Raw genomic sequence first — 15,393 nt, forward strand, 5'->3', positions numbered from 1 at the left:
ACAGAAGTGAGCGACCTGGTCTGGTGGGTGGTCCGTGTGGCAAGCCAGTCCATATGGATGCTCTGCAAGTTGGGTTTTCAACAGGTCTGCATAAGGTACAGGATGATGGAAATGGTCCTCTTTACCACAGACCAGAATAATCAATTTCCGTGTTTCATGTTCAGAGTTGAAAATCAGCGGGCAACAGGAACAGATGTTCTGAACTGCGACTGACCACAGGGATGACTGTACACGTTCCAACTGTACACGTTTCACAAGGTGATTCAAAAGCTGTTGGAACAGAAGGTGGAATTGGTGTTGATACCATGCTTTTGGCCACCAAGAGCTTAATTCCAGGATCTGAAGAGATTGTTGACTGTGGACCTACCACTGGGAAAGGACATTGACACTAGGATTGGCACAACATCCTCTCCCAGCCCTCCTAAACCTAACAGCCTGGAGGTCGAGTGGAAACAGCTAGAAGAGTTGATTTACCCAGACAGGGGGACAGACACCATATTAGTTTTCTAGGAAGAGCTCCACAAATAGGGTGTATAACACAACCTGGTGGGTCCTTCACTCTTGGTGTTCAGAACATGATTGGGAACCATGAAATGCATCAGAGGCATCTTAGCTTTCTCCAAGATTATTTGGATAGAGGGCTAAGCATGAGTACATTAAAGTGACAGGTGGCAGCCATATTGGCAGTGATGGGGCTAGGAAAGGGAAGTCCCTTCAATTGCCATCCACACATTAAGAGATTCCTAAAGGGTTACAACATGGTCAAAACCACCACAAGGGCAGAGGTTTCTAACTTGGAACCTACATATGGTCCTGAGAGCATTGTGTAGAAAACCTTTGAACCCATGGAGTCTCAAGGAATTAACATTCAAGACCTTGTTTTTAGCAGACATAATATCAACTAGGCAAGCGTCTGAACTGAGGACCCGGTCAGTTGACAGGGAACTTCATGTCTTCCAAAATGATAGGGTGATGTTACGTTCAGATCAAGCCTTCATTCCCAAGGTTAATCCAGTTCCTTCGCATGTCAGAGATCATTGACTTACCTTCCTTTGTCTCTATTATAGGCATGACAAGGAAAGGGAATGGCTTTTCCTCAATGTCCGTAGGGTATTCAGTTTTTATGTTGACAGGCCAATTAGTGACATGATTCAGATACCCTCTTTGTTTCCATTAGGATATTTTCCTTAGGTCAACTGGTATTGCCTCTTACCTTGAGTAAGTGGTTTTAGGGGTGACATCATTGTTGCATGCAAGGCTCAGGGGCTGAATCCACCCAAAGGTGTTGCAGCATATTCTCTCTGGGGGGCTGCTACATCAGCAGCTTGCAGATCATTTCCCATCCTTGGAGACGGTAGGTACGGTGGCCACCTGGAAGTCTGTGCACTCTATAGAGTAGAGTGCTTTAGAGTAGAGAAGCTGACCTTGGCTGTGGCGGCCTTTCTTTGGGGTGTGCTGCAGCACACTCTATAACCAGAAGATGGATTTCCCACCCTGGGGCACACTACTATTTTATGTCCCAAGAGTAAGGACTGCCCCACTCCCAGGACCACCGGAGAATGGAAGATTTGTATCCACTTACTGTGAAGCTTCCTTCTCAGTGGTCCGGGAGTGGGGCAGTCCTACCCACCCAGTTTTGGGGGGCAGCTTCTGGAGGTTATTTTGGAGGAACATTTATGAAGTTTCTCTGAGACACTAAAACAAAATTTTTTGGGTTAATTGGGTGAGAGAGCGACAGAAGGTTTCAACCTTGGTCTACACCCGCTGGAGGGGCAAAAAGTTACAAGGCTGGTTGCCCCGAAAATCGAGTTTTACTATGGTGGGGAGAAGTGTTTTTTCCTTTCCTTAGTGTGATGTTAGGGGATGCACGGCTTGGAGACGACTGGGATGTTCCCAGGGGACAGGCCGGTCCCCTTCCTGGATTGATCTGAGAAAACCGACCCTGTTCCAGAGGGAGGAGCCTATTCCCAAGAGTAAGGACTGCCCCACTCCTGGACCACCGAGAAGGAAGCTTCACAGTAAGTGAATACAAATCTTCCATTCCCCCCCCCCTTCTGTCCTCTTTTTTGCTGTATTCAGCAATAATTGACACTCTGTTTGGTCTCTGCCTTCTCGGTATTTTATGGTATTTGGAGCTCCAGTTACAGCTGTAAACAAAATGTCAGCAGCATAATTTACTGTTTATGGTGGTTTTGCTGCAAGTCTAAAACCAAAGTGCATGAATAAGTTTTTGTAGGGTTAGATGACTTGTTACATAACACCTTGCAGGATGCTGATAAATAATGCAGATGAGTATTTCATTTGTGTGGGTTTTGTGTTTATTTCGTTGCAATTGTGTTTATTTCCTTGTATTATACAGACATTTGCTATATAATCATTCAAGCAGTCTTTCTGGGAGGGGGGGTTTCAAAAATTCATTCCTAATAGTTCCTGGTCACAGGGATATACAGCTTCTATGCATATGTCTATTGAGGAGGTGGGGCCAGCACCTGTAGTCATGAATGGGAGGTGGGACCAGCTCATTCCTTCTTCTCCTCTGTGCATTGGTCATATCTAAATTTGTCATAAATATAGGACTCACTTCTGAAGAACACATGCAAAAGAACATATGGGCACTATAGAACATAGGTAGACCAATTTGTACAATCAACATATTTGTTAGAAACTGTAAGTCATACTAGTGATATTTTCTACTGCCACCCTAGAAGTCAATGGGTTTAGATAGGCATAACTCTGCTTAAAATGATGGTATTAACATTTTGGCTTTAAAAAACTGTATTCCTGTATTGCCTTTATATGATTATTGGAAAGGAGGGTTCCATAAAAAATTTAAGCAAGTTAAAGTAAAAATCGACATTTGTGTATTGGAAATATATTTCTTCTTTTATTGTCTCCCATCCCACAAATTCCTTTTTCTTTTTTCTTTTCTTTTCTTTTTTTGGGGGGAGAACAAGTTATATTGAAAAATTATAGAACTAGAGTACTGTGAAGCAGAGCTAGGGTTGCCAGCAGGCTGCAGGGAAAAAAATGTCCTGCCCCTTTAATAGAGCTTTAATGTGGGGAAATGGGCAGCTAAAGCTTTCATGGCATGTAGGCAAGTACCATCACCTGGTAAATAACATTCCATAGAGCCTTAATTAAGGAGACTGGGCATTTTTTCCTCCAGGTTGTTGGCAGCCCTAGTTGGCATGTTAGTCAAATACTGTCATCATGGCTTGGCTGCAATAAAGTATCATATTAAGCCAAGAAAGTCCCTTATATTCGTGTTTTTCAAAAACATAAAGTATTTGTCAGCTGGAGGAGCCATTTGTTCCACTTGTCCTAGCCCTTCAGCAATCAAGACAACCTTAATAGCATAGCAAAGTTTCTCCCACTGGCTACTAAGGCCCTGTCCACACGAGGGGCTTTGGGCCGGATCGGGGCCGGAGCAAACGGGCGCGATCCCACTGCAACATCTGGTCGTGGTTCATCCACGACGGCCACATCAACGCCGGCCGTGGTATCACCGGCCCGTCTTTCTGCTGGCGCATCCCCGGCTCCTGCCTGAACTGCGCATGCTCAGACATGCGCAGTTCAGCAGTCTCCCGTTCCCCTCCGTCGCTTCCCCCGGCATCTGATCGTGCCGGGGAGGGAATGCACCACGGCTCAGGGGAACAATGTGATCCCGCCGCGGCGTGTTTTTTTTTGGTGCGGCTTTCAGAAGCCACGCTTCAGCCCGTCCCTTTCCGCCCCGTGTGGCAGGGGCCTAAGTATACTTATAGACTCCCCTCCCCATTTCTAGCAAACATATACATGGACTCAGAAGGATTTTGTAAGAAAATTCCGTTGTTCTCCTTGTCACAGTTAGTTTTCAAAACAGGGTAATTATTTCTATATAAACCTAGCACGATTTTCTGGTTTTGCCTTTCTTATTAAATATCTTTCTTGACATTGAGGTATAAGTTGTACAAAAATAGTATCTGGTTCTTTTGCCACTGCACAGATACTCTTGATTTTAAAATAGTACCCAGAAAATCACATCATAATAAGAACTTCCTTTGTTTAAAATAAAACTCATTGGGTTGTAGACTGCTCTTTCAGTTGAACTTGCACAAATCTCAGTGTGGTTTATTTAGGCTGGATCTAAATTAGCATTGAACACGAAGACCATGAGGGCTGCAGATTATTTATGTTGCCTGTAGCCAAGGCCAATAGTTGTTAATAAATTTAGTCTAAAAGCATCCCATGACCTCTTCTTACAGACATTGATGAATGTTCAACTGGGAGACACAGCTGTGCCAATGACACAGTTTGCTTTAACTTGGATGGTGGTTATGACTGCCGGTGCCCCCATGGGAAGAACTGCACAGGAGACTGCATCCATGAAGGCAAAATCAAACACAATGGGCAGATCTGGGTTTTAGAGAATGACCGGTGCTCTGTCTGCTCTTGCCAGGTGAGTCTGAGCAATGATTTCAAGGGGTAGGTACCATGGGAGAGGGAAGGATTGCTGTGAAAAGAGTGCAAAATGGAAAGGAATGTGGCTTAAGAGAAAGAGTTGCAGGTGGTATGAATTAACCATTGTTGCACATAGTGGGCATACTTACTTTTTTTTAGTCCATAGTTCACTTTATTTAAAAGGCTATTGTGGGCCTATATGATGTTGTTGTTTGCAGATAATTTTATTGATAATTTTTAACTTTTAATTGCATATAGAGCTTAGCAGCAGAAAAAACATTCTCCCTTTTACTGGGGTGGATCCTACCACTATCCTACCACTTCTTTAAGCAGAGTTTGTTTGTTTATTAAAATATTTATACCTCATCTTTACTTTTGACTGAAGTCTGAAGCCTTACTCCACTCTGAGGAGCCTTCCTCCAAATCAAGTAGCTCTCCATTTGGAGAACAAGCCATTTAAGTTGGAGGAAGGCAGAAGGAAGATTACTTGGAGGATAGTTCAGTTAAAGGAAGGAATGAATTGGTAATTGTGTATAGTAAAACAGCTGCATCAAAGAGTAGTTCCACCAGTCCATGGTCCTGTAAGATCTTGTGGGCATATATAGATAGCTTGCTTATAAATAGGGATGGGCACGAAACAGCTGACAAACTAAAGTTTGTCACGGGTTTTAGCTAATTCATGGTTTGTGAAGCAGTGTTTGTGAACTGAAGAACCACCATGCAGTTCATGGTGGTTCATGAAGAGCAGACAACTCAGCTGTTTGGTTTAAATGGTTCCCAGCCATTTAAACCACATCTTTCTGCTCCTTGCAAAAATCTACCCACCATTTCACCTCTTGCTTTCTGCTGTCTGTGGCTTTTCAAAGGAAGCAGAAATCAGTTGTTTAAATGGCCCCCTGCTTTTTGTTTCCTGTGGCTTTTCATGGTGAGCAGCAAACAGTGGGGAGCAGAAACCAAGAGGTAAACTTTAAATGGCTCGTGAACCAATATAAACTAGGTCAGTTCGCGAAGCAACCTTCCCATTCATATGGATTTGTGGTTCAGTTCATGGTTCAGCCATGGACCAAACTGCAAAAATGGGGTTTGTGTCCATCCCTACTTAGGCTGCGGTCTCACATACGGCAGTTCACACAGTTGGAAAGTGCACTGAAAGTGGATTGAAAGTGGATTATTTAGTGTGTGTGACCACAGCCTTATAATGCCTTCTCCATTCACATCAATAGATGAGACAATGTTGAGAACACACAGAACTATATTATGCATATACATCTGTCTCCATAACAGAAATTGCTGGGAAACTGAAGGCTGAACGATCCCCATTTACTCACAGAACTTAAAAGTTTCAATGTACAGGGAACCTCTCTTGTACTAGTTCTACTGAAATGAATGCCAGCATTTCTGAGTATCCTGTATTTATTTCAATGAGATTCCACGGGAGATACGTCTAGTGGATTATGTCTGACCTTTCTCCAGTTTGCAATGACTCAGGACTAGATTTATGTAATATTAAAGGATTGTGTTGTTTTAAAAGGGATCCATAATACCCAAATCCAAACACTTACTAGGCAATAGAAGTACTGATAGTTATTACACAACAGTTGCAGTTATGACTCATACCACCTGTAGGAGATTGAAGTTTAGGAACCCTAAAGTCCAATAACAATCTCTGAACATCTTTGGTAACATTCTTATTTCAATTATGTTTTTATCTTTAGTTGAAATCAGTTATATTGTCTGTCACACACTAAAGGGAAAAAACCTCTTAGGTTTATTTTCAACTAGCTCTGTTAATTTTTGAAATATTAAATAAAATATTTCCTGTTCACTTTCTCCAACATAAGTATGCAACTTGATTTTTGTTTTTATTATCATATGCTGCTGCTGTTTATTGCAATGGCAGAGTGGCTATGTAATGTGTCGGCGGATGGTCTGCGATTGTGAGAATCCCACTGTTGATCTGTTCTGCTGTCCTGAATGTGATCCAAGACTCAGTAGTCAATGTCTACATCAAAATGGGGAGATTTTATACAATAGTGGAGATACTTGGGTTCAGAATTGTCAACAGTGTCGATGTTTGGTAAGTCTTGTTATCACAGTATACAAATTGGCAAACATTTTGATAATTTCCCATTACTGCAATTGTATTTTTGTTCTTCAAGATATTTTTCATAATTTCTATAAGATATTTTTTCATCATTCCTCAAATGATCACAGGCCAAAAATGTCATACCTTTATTTTTAACCAAAGTTTTAAAATGTGTTGTTCATGAAAGATATTTGGTGCAATAGATGAAGTTTGTGAAAGTAGAGAAATCCTGGCGGTTTTTACTCACTGTGGCTGAAATTTGAAATAACTGGAAAATTGTACCCACTGCAAGAACCCATTCAAAATAATAATTCTTGGTCATGCTATAAAGAGAAAATTTACAAATTTAATATGTAGTTCAGACAAAGTAGGCACATTAAATAGGCCTATTGAAATCCATGGGACTGCACACTGTTCAGTGTGTAAGTCCCATAGAATTGCATAGTATTCATTAGTTGCCTTTGGGAGCTCCCAGAAAAGCATCCTTAGGAAAGCATCCTTTAGCACACTGCACAAATCTTGATTATGAAATTTCTGTTTATAATTTTGTGTTGAGACTACAACACTGGTGTTACTGTTATTATTTGTGTGTCTGTTGGTAATGGCCAAGTGTTAAAACAGTCTGAGCTTGGGCATGAAATCAGATTGTTGTTAGCACGTGGGCCAGGTTTCTAAAAGTCATAGGCCCAGTAGAGCAACCTATTCATTTCCAAGAAAAGGCTATGATTGTCTTACTAGTATAATTAACTATTATAAAGATTCACAACTACCAACATGATATTGATGCTCCTTGGTGTGTCTTTTTTAATAGCAGGGTGAAGTCGACTGTTGGCCCTTGCCTTGTCCAGAGACGGAGTGTGAATTCAGTGTACTCCCTGAGAATGAATGTTGCCCCCATTGTGTCACTGACCCCTGTCAAGCAGACACTATTAGGAATGATATCACCAAGACTTGTCTGGATGAAACTAACGTGGTTCGCTTCACTGGATCATCTTGGATTAAGCACGGCACAGAATGCACCCTCTGCCAGTGCAAGGTAGAATAAATATCAAGCCAAAGGAGCCCCTTTACAGCTGGTTTTCTTGTTTATAAATATTAATGTGTTTAGCCTAATAATTGGGATATCTTTTTCTACACTTGCGATACAAAACTTTCAGCTTTAACGTTAATGTCAGTCTTCTCTCCTTGGCAAGAAGAACAGTCAATAACCAGATGCATCAGTGGGACCGAATATTATAGGCCATGATCTATCTGACCTTGAAATAATTAGCAAACTTCTTCTTTTTATAGAAATATATTGGCTCAGCTGTGTTGGCTGATTTTGCAGTTATCAGGACTGTGCCATTTTGAAGATACTTAAAAATATCAAAGCTATAACCTTACCTCCCCACCCCAAACAGGGTATTTTCTGTCTAAGGAAGCAAGCTACTAAAAATAATATTAGTGCTTTGTGATGATCAAATGCTTTTATGTTCAGGAGTGGCAGGAATGGAAATTCAGGCATTTCTTTCCTGCTTTAAAGAGAAAGAAATAGAATCCACAAGATAATTTGGGTCTTTAGTATTCCTCAGGGTCAAGAAGAAACATTTATCTCAAGAAGAATGATAGATGGCATGATTCCTACAGCCTAAAAAAAGACATAAGGGAAAGGGCATTGGAAGAAATTGTTCCCATTTATAAATATACATATGTGGTAAATTGCATTTACTATTATTCCTACTGAAGTCAAAAGTAGTAATCCCTGCCTATAAACACACACACACAGAGCTGGTATCTATGAATAAAGGGAGCAGACTCAAACCTGGAGTCTACTCCTTCTAACAATTCCAAGAGCTTTATGTGGTCTTTTCACATTTATTGGAAATCTGTGACATTCAGTGGGATTTACTCCCAAGTGAGTATGCATAGAATTGCAATCTAAATATTTTAGTACAACAAGATTCTATAATTTTAGCTTTACAGTAAAGCTTTTGTGGCTGATTTTAAAAGAAAAGGCTGTGCCATAACATCTGGTTGTTTTGGTGCACTTGCTGTACTTTCAGGAGCCAATTTGGTGTAGTGGTTAAGTGTGCGGACTCTAATCTGGGAGAGCCAGGTTTGATTCCCCACTCCTCACACCTTGGGCAAGCCATAGTTCTGGCACAGCTGTTCTTGAAAAAGAACAGTTTCTGTCAGAGATCTCTCAGCCCCACCTACCTCACAGGATGTCTGTTGTGGGGAGGGGAGGGGAAAGGAGTTTGTAAGCTGCTCTGAGACTCCTTTGGGTAGTGAAGGGTGGGGCATAAATCCAATCCCTTCTCTTCTTCTTCTGTACTCTGGACGAGGCAGCTGTTAGGACAGAATATGGAGAAACAGAATGGTTTCCAGTTGGCAAAAGTGTCAGGCAAAGGTATCAGATAAAGTTGTGTTTTATCTCCCTGTCTGTTCAATATGTATGCAGAACATATCATAAGGAAAACTGGGTTAGATTTAGATGACGATGGAGTGAAAATTGGTGGAAGGAAAATATGTAGATAACACCACATTACTGGCAGAAAATAGTGAAGACTTGAAATAACTACTGATGAAGGTTAAAGCAGAAATTGCCAAAGCAGGATTATAGCTGAACACCAAGAAGACAAAAGTAATGACTACTGGGGAATTACACAACATTAAGGTTCAAAGTGAAGAAACTGAAATTGTTAAATATTTTCTATTCCTTGGCTCCATCATTAATCAAAAGGGAGACTGTACCCAAGAAATCAGAAGAACATTAAAGTTGGAAGGGCACCCATAAGGAAGGTAGAAAAGATCCTTAAGTGTAAGGATGCGTCACTGGCAATTGAGGTCAGGATAATTCATGCTTTAGTATTCTCCATTACTATGTATGGGTGTGAAAGTTGGACAATGAAGAAAGCTTATGGGAAGAATGTTGATGTTTGAAATGTGGTGTTAGATGAAAGTTTTACAGGTACCATTGACAGCCAAAAAGACAAATAAGTGTATCTAGTCAAGTCAAGCCAAGCCTGAACTCTCCCTAGAAGCTAAAAGAACTAAACTGAGGGTATTGTACTTTGGTCACATTATGAGAAGACAAGATGCAGTGGAAAAGACACTGATGCTATGAAGAGCTGAAGGGAGCAGGAAAAGAGGAAGACTCAACATGAGATCGATGGACTCAAGAAAGGAAGCCACAACCCTCAGTTTGCCAGACCTGGGCAAGGCTGTTAATGACAGGACATTTTGGAGTCATTAATTCATAGGGTCACCATCATTCAGAAGTGACTTGATGACACTTAACACACACACTTTTAGTTAGGTGAAGAGTCTCAGTTGCTTATATTGTAGACCTTTAGTTGAGTCTAATCATGAACTGAATGACATAAGTCTGTTTAGGATTGCACTGTAAATGAGGCTAATTTTGTTAGAATTTTTCTTTGTGGCCCCAGTGTGCAGGGTGGATGGGTACTGTGAAAAGAATGGAGACCATACCTTTTTGTAGATATAACAAGCCACAACTTTATTGTTTACAGCGGTAGAAGTTTGGTTCAGCATGGGGTGATGGATCCAAGACATCTAGTAACTCACCTGCCACTCAATGGAAACCCATCCCTCAGCCCATCTGTTGAGGGGAAAGAACCCTGGGATTGCTGGCAAATGGGAACACCTGGCCACAGGCCACAGTATGCTCCCCCTTTCACATGGGAGCAAGGACAGCCCAGCAACCTCTGAGCTTGGCATGCCTCCCTAAGCTCCCAAGGTCCCTTAAGGGGACCCTCAACTAGACATGCAATCTCCATCTTCAATCCAGCCCAATGCCAAAACCACCACTAGAGGTAGGTGCATTGCCGCACCTGCTTCCTGCTGAACCTCCCACAGCAGCAACCAGTCACAGAGACCTCCCTGCAGCCTGTGCAGCCACATTTCCTGCCACATTTTGAGAGAGGCACACCATCTGGCCTGAAGAGGGTCTTCTATCTGAATGAGATGTCCAGGTGCTGAATCATCTGGCCTACTGCTGTGATTACAACGTCACTTGCTGATCTTACTCCTTGGTGATCTTACTCCTGGCCACAACAGTCTTCTCACACTTGCAAGCACCACACCAGGTGCACCTCTCCAACAGATCTGATCAGAGGAGTAAAGTGGTGGGATATCAGGTCCATAGACGGTGTAGGTCAGCCTGAATCACCAGGGCCAGGCTTTTGTGAGAGGTGAGGCCATTCTCTCTGTGCTGGATGATGATAGTATCTGGAGGATCATAGTGGTTGACCTGATGCAAGATAGCCAGTACTAGCTCACTCCACCACATGCCATGGTGCTCAATCTTAGAGATGTGCAGGAAACTCTTTAACCCAAGCATCTGGCAGGGACGGGGAGATCTTGCACAGTCCTTCCAGCACCCAGTGGGCCACAAAGGATACAAAAGAATCAGGCCAGCCATGAGCTTTACTAAATAAGGAAATGACCACCAGATGGAATGGCCATTGTTTTAGGTGCCCATCCCAGCTCCCTTAGGTGCACCAAGTATTGTAGCGCCAAAGCCTCAGAAGGAGGCTGCAAAGGCTAGGAATCCTAAGGCCACATTTGGGTAGGAACGGAGAGCAGAAGTGGCAATGGGACTCAGTACTCCCTGCAATTATGAGCTACGTTCTCTTGTTAAGAATAAAAATAAGGAGCTAGTCTTTACGTGACCTTTGATATGTAAATTTTCTTCAAATAAGCAAATATTGTATTTTGAAGCAAGTTGTCAAGAAGTTTCAATGTGAACTAATCCAAGTAGGCCTACACTTGGTGAAGATTCCTTTGACTGCTGAGGTAGAGTGATATCATGACTGCAAAAATAAGGGTGTCTCTGTGCATCACTAATATTCCTTCATATAAGCTCAGATCAAGAGATGTGTGAAAAGTGAAGCTAGGTTGCAAGTGTAAATTCACACTGAATAATCACAACATACTACTACATTCCTTTAAGTGGAATTTTATTTTTGTATTTTAAAACCATTTCAAAAATTCATTCATACTAGACCAGTCATGCTATATTATTCAAGTGTCTCATTTGTATAGCTACATCCCATTGCCTTTCTAGAGTTCATTAGATAGATGGTCAGAGCTGCAGGGTAAGCCTCTCTTGTCATGCTACAGAAAAATAGATTTACACAAAATCCTTTAAGAATTCAGAAAAGCTATAGCTGCCTTAACTGTAAAACCATTTGAAATAGCAAGTGACAAAGCAAAGTCTAGGATTACTGTCCTGGTTATTTAATATCAGGTCATGCTATAAGTTATTTTAAAAAGAAATTTATTAAATTAAATGCTCAGCTAACTTATAAGGTTGTAATGGCAGAACTCTGTCTCAACACTGAACTGCCGTTGAATAGCCCAGTGATGATTTTTCTTGTTCACATGTTCAAGAAGACAAAAATAATGATTGTTAGGGAATTACACAATTTTAAGACTGACAATGAAGAAACGGAGATTGTTCAAGATTTCCTATTCCTTGGCTCCATCATCAACCAAAAGGGAGACTGCAACTAAAAAATTTAAAAAAAAGACTGAGAAGGGCACCCATGAAGCAGCTAGAAAAGATTCTTAAGTGTAAGGATGTGTCACTGGCAACCAAGAGCAGGATAATTCATGCCATAGTATTCCCCTTTACTATGGATGGGTGTGAAAGTTGGACAATGAAGAAAGCTGACAGAAAGAAAGTTGATTCATTTGAAATGTGGTGTTGTAGGAGAGTTTTATGGATACCATGGACTGCCATAAAGACAAATAAGTGGGTTCTAGCCTGAACTCTCCCTAGAAGCTAGAAGGACTACACTGAGGGTATCATACTTTAGTCACATTCTGAGAAGACAAGACTCACTGGAAAAGACAATTATTCTAGGAAAAGCTGAAGGCAGCAAGGAAAGAGGAAGGCCCAAAATGAGATGGATTGACTCAGCTAAGGAAGCTATGGCTCTCAGTTTGCAAGACCTGAGCAAGGCTGTTAACAGAAGGACATTTTGAGGTCATTAATTCATAGGGCCACCCTAAGTTTGGAATGACTTGATGGTGCTTAACACACACCTACACATGGAAAGCACTTACAAGCATGCTTCCTTCAGAATAAGTTCAATTGATTCCAAGGGGCTGCAATTTTCTGCACTGTACAAAAACCAGGATGGGAAATGGGAGAATGATTTTAATATCATCCCTTCAATATTTTTATTCAGACAAATGTCCACAGTAATTGTTAATATTCAGAACAAATGTGTGTCTTTTTCAGAAGCCAAAAAGTTGGAGTTTGGGGGTTCCATAATCAACTAAATTCCAAGAACATTGAATTGTTTTTTGTTTGTTTCTTTTCCACATCTGGGTATATGATCAGGTGAAATGTTAAGTAGAAATAACAGCCATATCACTCACTCATTTAAACTTTATTTATTCTGAATGCATCACCAGGATTCAGTTCAAGGTGCTGGTTCTTACCTTTAAAGCCCTATATGGCCAGGGCCCTAAAGAAGCCAGGCTAGCTACAACAAGGGCCGTGGCCTTTTCTGTGGCAGCCCCTTACTGGTGGAATGAGCTCATGGAAGACATTAGAGCCCTGCGGGACCTTTTGCAGTTTTGCAGGGCCTGGAAAACGGAGCTCTTCCACCAGGCTTTCAAACAGGGTGCCACCTTTAACATCATGGCCCTGGCCCAAACACCAACATCGTCACCAACCTGACAACCAACAGCCTGGCAGGGGCCTAGACCAAGGGGTAGGCGACCATTCAAATGTTGAGAGAATGCCACCATCTTTTATTAGATCTATGTTCTGAGTAGGTGTGGTTTTATATACTGTGATTTTAACTTAATTTTGTTTATGGCATATTTTTAACGTACATATTTATATGTATGATCTGTAAACTGCCCTGAGCCTGCTACAGCAGGGAGGGTGGGATAAAAATCTAACAAATGAATAAATTTTACAGCTCTGTTAAATGAAATCATGTGGATTTCAATCAGTGCAAAACATTAGCATTTGCACTTCATCAAGTTATAGCTAACTTTCTGGTTCTCTGTCTCTTGTTTCAACTGGACTGTGGAATCTTGTGAAAGTAACTTCCCTGCTTTGATTGTAGGAAACTGAATATAGGTTCAACAGTGTTGAAATTTGTAAATAGCTTCAAGACTGCTCACCTGTGGTGAATTTAAAGGCTATTTTTATTTTTATTTTCAATCGTCTTTTCCTGATGTTAATGGAGGCCTACTGAAATTAAGTCTATCCTTTCAACCTATTCTTTTAAAGCCAAATGTTCTCTTTTTATGTAGCTATTCATTAAGCAATGAAGTGAAATTGTTATGTTAATTTTAATTGGAACATTGGATAGAAGTCAACATAGAATTAATAGCAAGTACCTGTGCATTCATTTCTTCTGTTCTTCAATATTTCTCCAGGCAGACATGTAGAAATGCTTATACTATTTGAAACCAAACTGCATGGAATAATGTAATTTTTTCCTTCTTTTTTCCAGAACGGGCATGTTTGTTGTTCAGTGGATCCACAGTGCCTGCAGGAACTGTGAAGCTGATGACCACACATCACAGACAGTTTCTGGTTTAAGAATTTTAACTTTGCAAAAAGACTCATAGACCAAAAATTGTATGAAACCAAAACTGAAGCAAGATCAGTTTTTTCCCCCAATTAAAGTGCAGGCTGTAAGGTGGATGAGCTGTCAGTTTCCTCACTCTGAGTGAAACATGTAAGGCTGGGTGGGAACAAATTCAAATGCATAAACTCTGTGTTTGGATGTGAGGTTCAGCTTCTGGTTAATTTTGTATTTGACACCATTATGTAAGATAGCGGACTTGAGAAAATTGACATGTGCATAAAGATGTCAAAATCCTCAAGCAAACAGACAGTTCCTGGAGTATTGAGAATGCACCTCATCCATGACCACAGAGGGGGTTTTTTAGACCTAACCTACACTTTATTTGACTGCTCACTGCAAATTTGCCAGAAATCTGAAAAGGAGGGAAGATAATGCAGGAAATGCAGAACTTTGCAGCAACATATGTACAGCTCTGAGAAACTGATTCAAGTTATTGTAAAAAAAATTAATAATGCACAGGCATGACTACTTAGTGTTTTCTGGTGGGAAAAGTCATCTATATTTCCTCGTTTGACTGCACTTATTTCTTGATTGAATTTGTTCAGTATAAGCTCGTTCTTGTGCAAAATTTAAATAAATATTTCTCTTACCATACATTTGTGACTATCCATCAGTCTTGTGGATTATGGGATGCATTCATACTTGGGTTCTTTTCCTTTGTGAATACTGTTGTATGTTAAATGTTCCTACAGCACATTTATAACATATGGAGTACAAAAAATTGCCTCATGACGGAGTGAGCTCCAGTCTCTAGTTCCAGCTCCTGCCAACCTAGCAGTTTGAAAGCAAGAAACTGCAAGTAGATAAATAGGTACCACTTCGGTGGGAAGGTAACAGCGTCCCGTGCGCCTTGGTGTTTAGTCATGCCGGCCACATGACCACGGAAACTTCTTCGGACAGCGCTGGCTCTTCGGCTTTGAAACGGAGATGAGCACCGCAACCCTAGAGTCGGACTCGACTGGCTTTCGAGCAAGGGAACCTTTACCTTTACCTTACAAAAATATGGCTTTGCTATTGTGCTTTTCTCTACTGGTATCAATGGTCCTTGTGCAATGGAGTTTGTGTTGCAGTGGTATTCGGTGGCCAAGATCTAGATATCATCTGCATATTTCTGGATGGTTTCCTTCTCCCTTCCTCCTAATCTGCATTCTTTTAAAAGAAAGAACAGTACTCGAACGATTGTTGATGCTTTCTCCGGAAGATTTATTGTGCATTTTTGAGAATGGTCACTTAAGAAGGCTGTGAGAA

General features: G+C 41.1%; 1 protein-coding gene across 1 annotated transcript in view; it reads left to right on the plus strand.

Annotated features, from left to right (window-relative positions):
- The window catches only part of LOC107106155 (protein kinase C-binding protein NELL2-like), a 33,233-nt gene extending 18,503 nt beyond the window's left edge, over positions 1 to 14,730 (plus strand). Inside the window, exons 3-6 of the mRNA XM_015406263.1 lie at positions 4,242 to 4,435; positions 6,338 to 6,514; positions 7,335 to 7,559; positions 14,008 to 14,730. Coding sequence (XP_015261749.1) covers positions 4,242 to 4,435; positions 6,338 to 6,514; positions 7,335 to 7,559; positions 14,008 to 14,058 — 647 coding nt within the window. The 3' untranslated portion in view covers positions 14,059 to 14,730. The remainder of the gene's footprint in view (positions 1 to 4,241; positions 4,436 to 6,337; positions 6,515 to 7,334; positions 7,560 to 14,007) is intronic.
- Positions 14,731 to 15,393: the final 663 nt, after the last annotated feature.

Source organism: Gekko japonicus, unplaced genomic scaffold (genome assembly GCF_001447785.1).
Source record: "Gekko japonicus isolate JY-2015 unplaced genomic scaffold, Gekko_japonicus_V1.1 scaffold1384, whole genome shotgun sequence".
In the NCBI taxonomy this organism is placed as follows: domain Eukaryota; kingdom Metazoa; phylum Chordata; class Lepidosauria; order Squamata; family Gekkonidae; genus Gekko; species Gekko japonicus.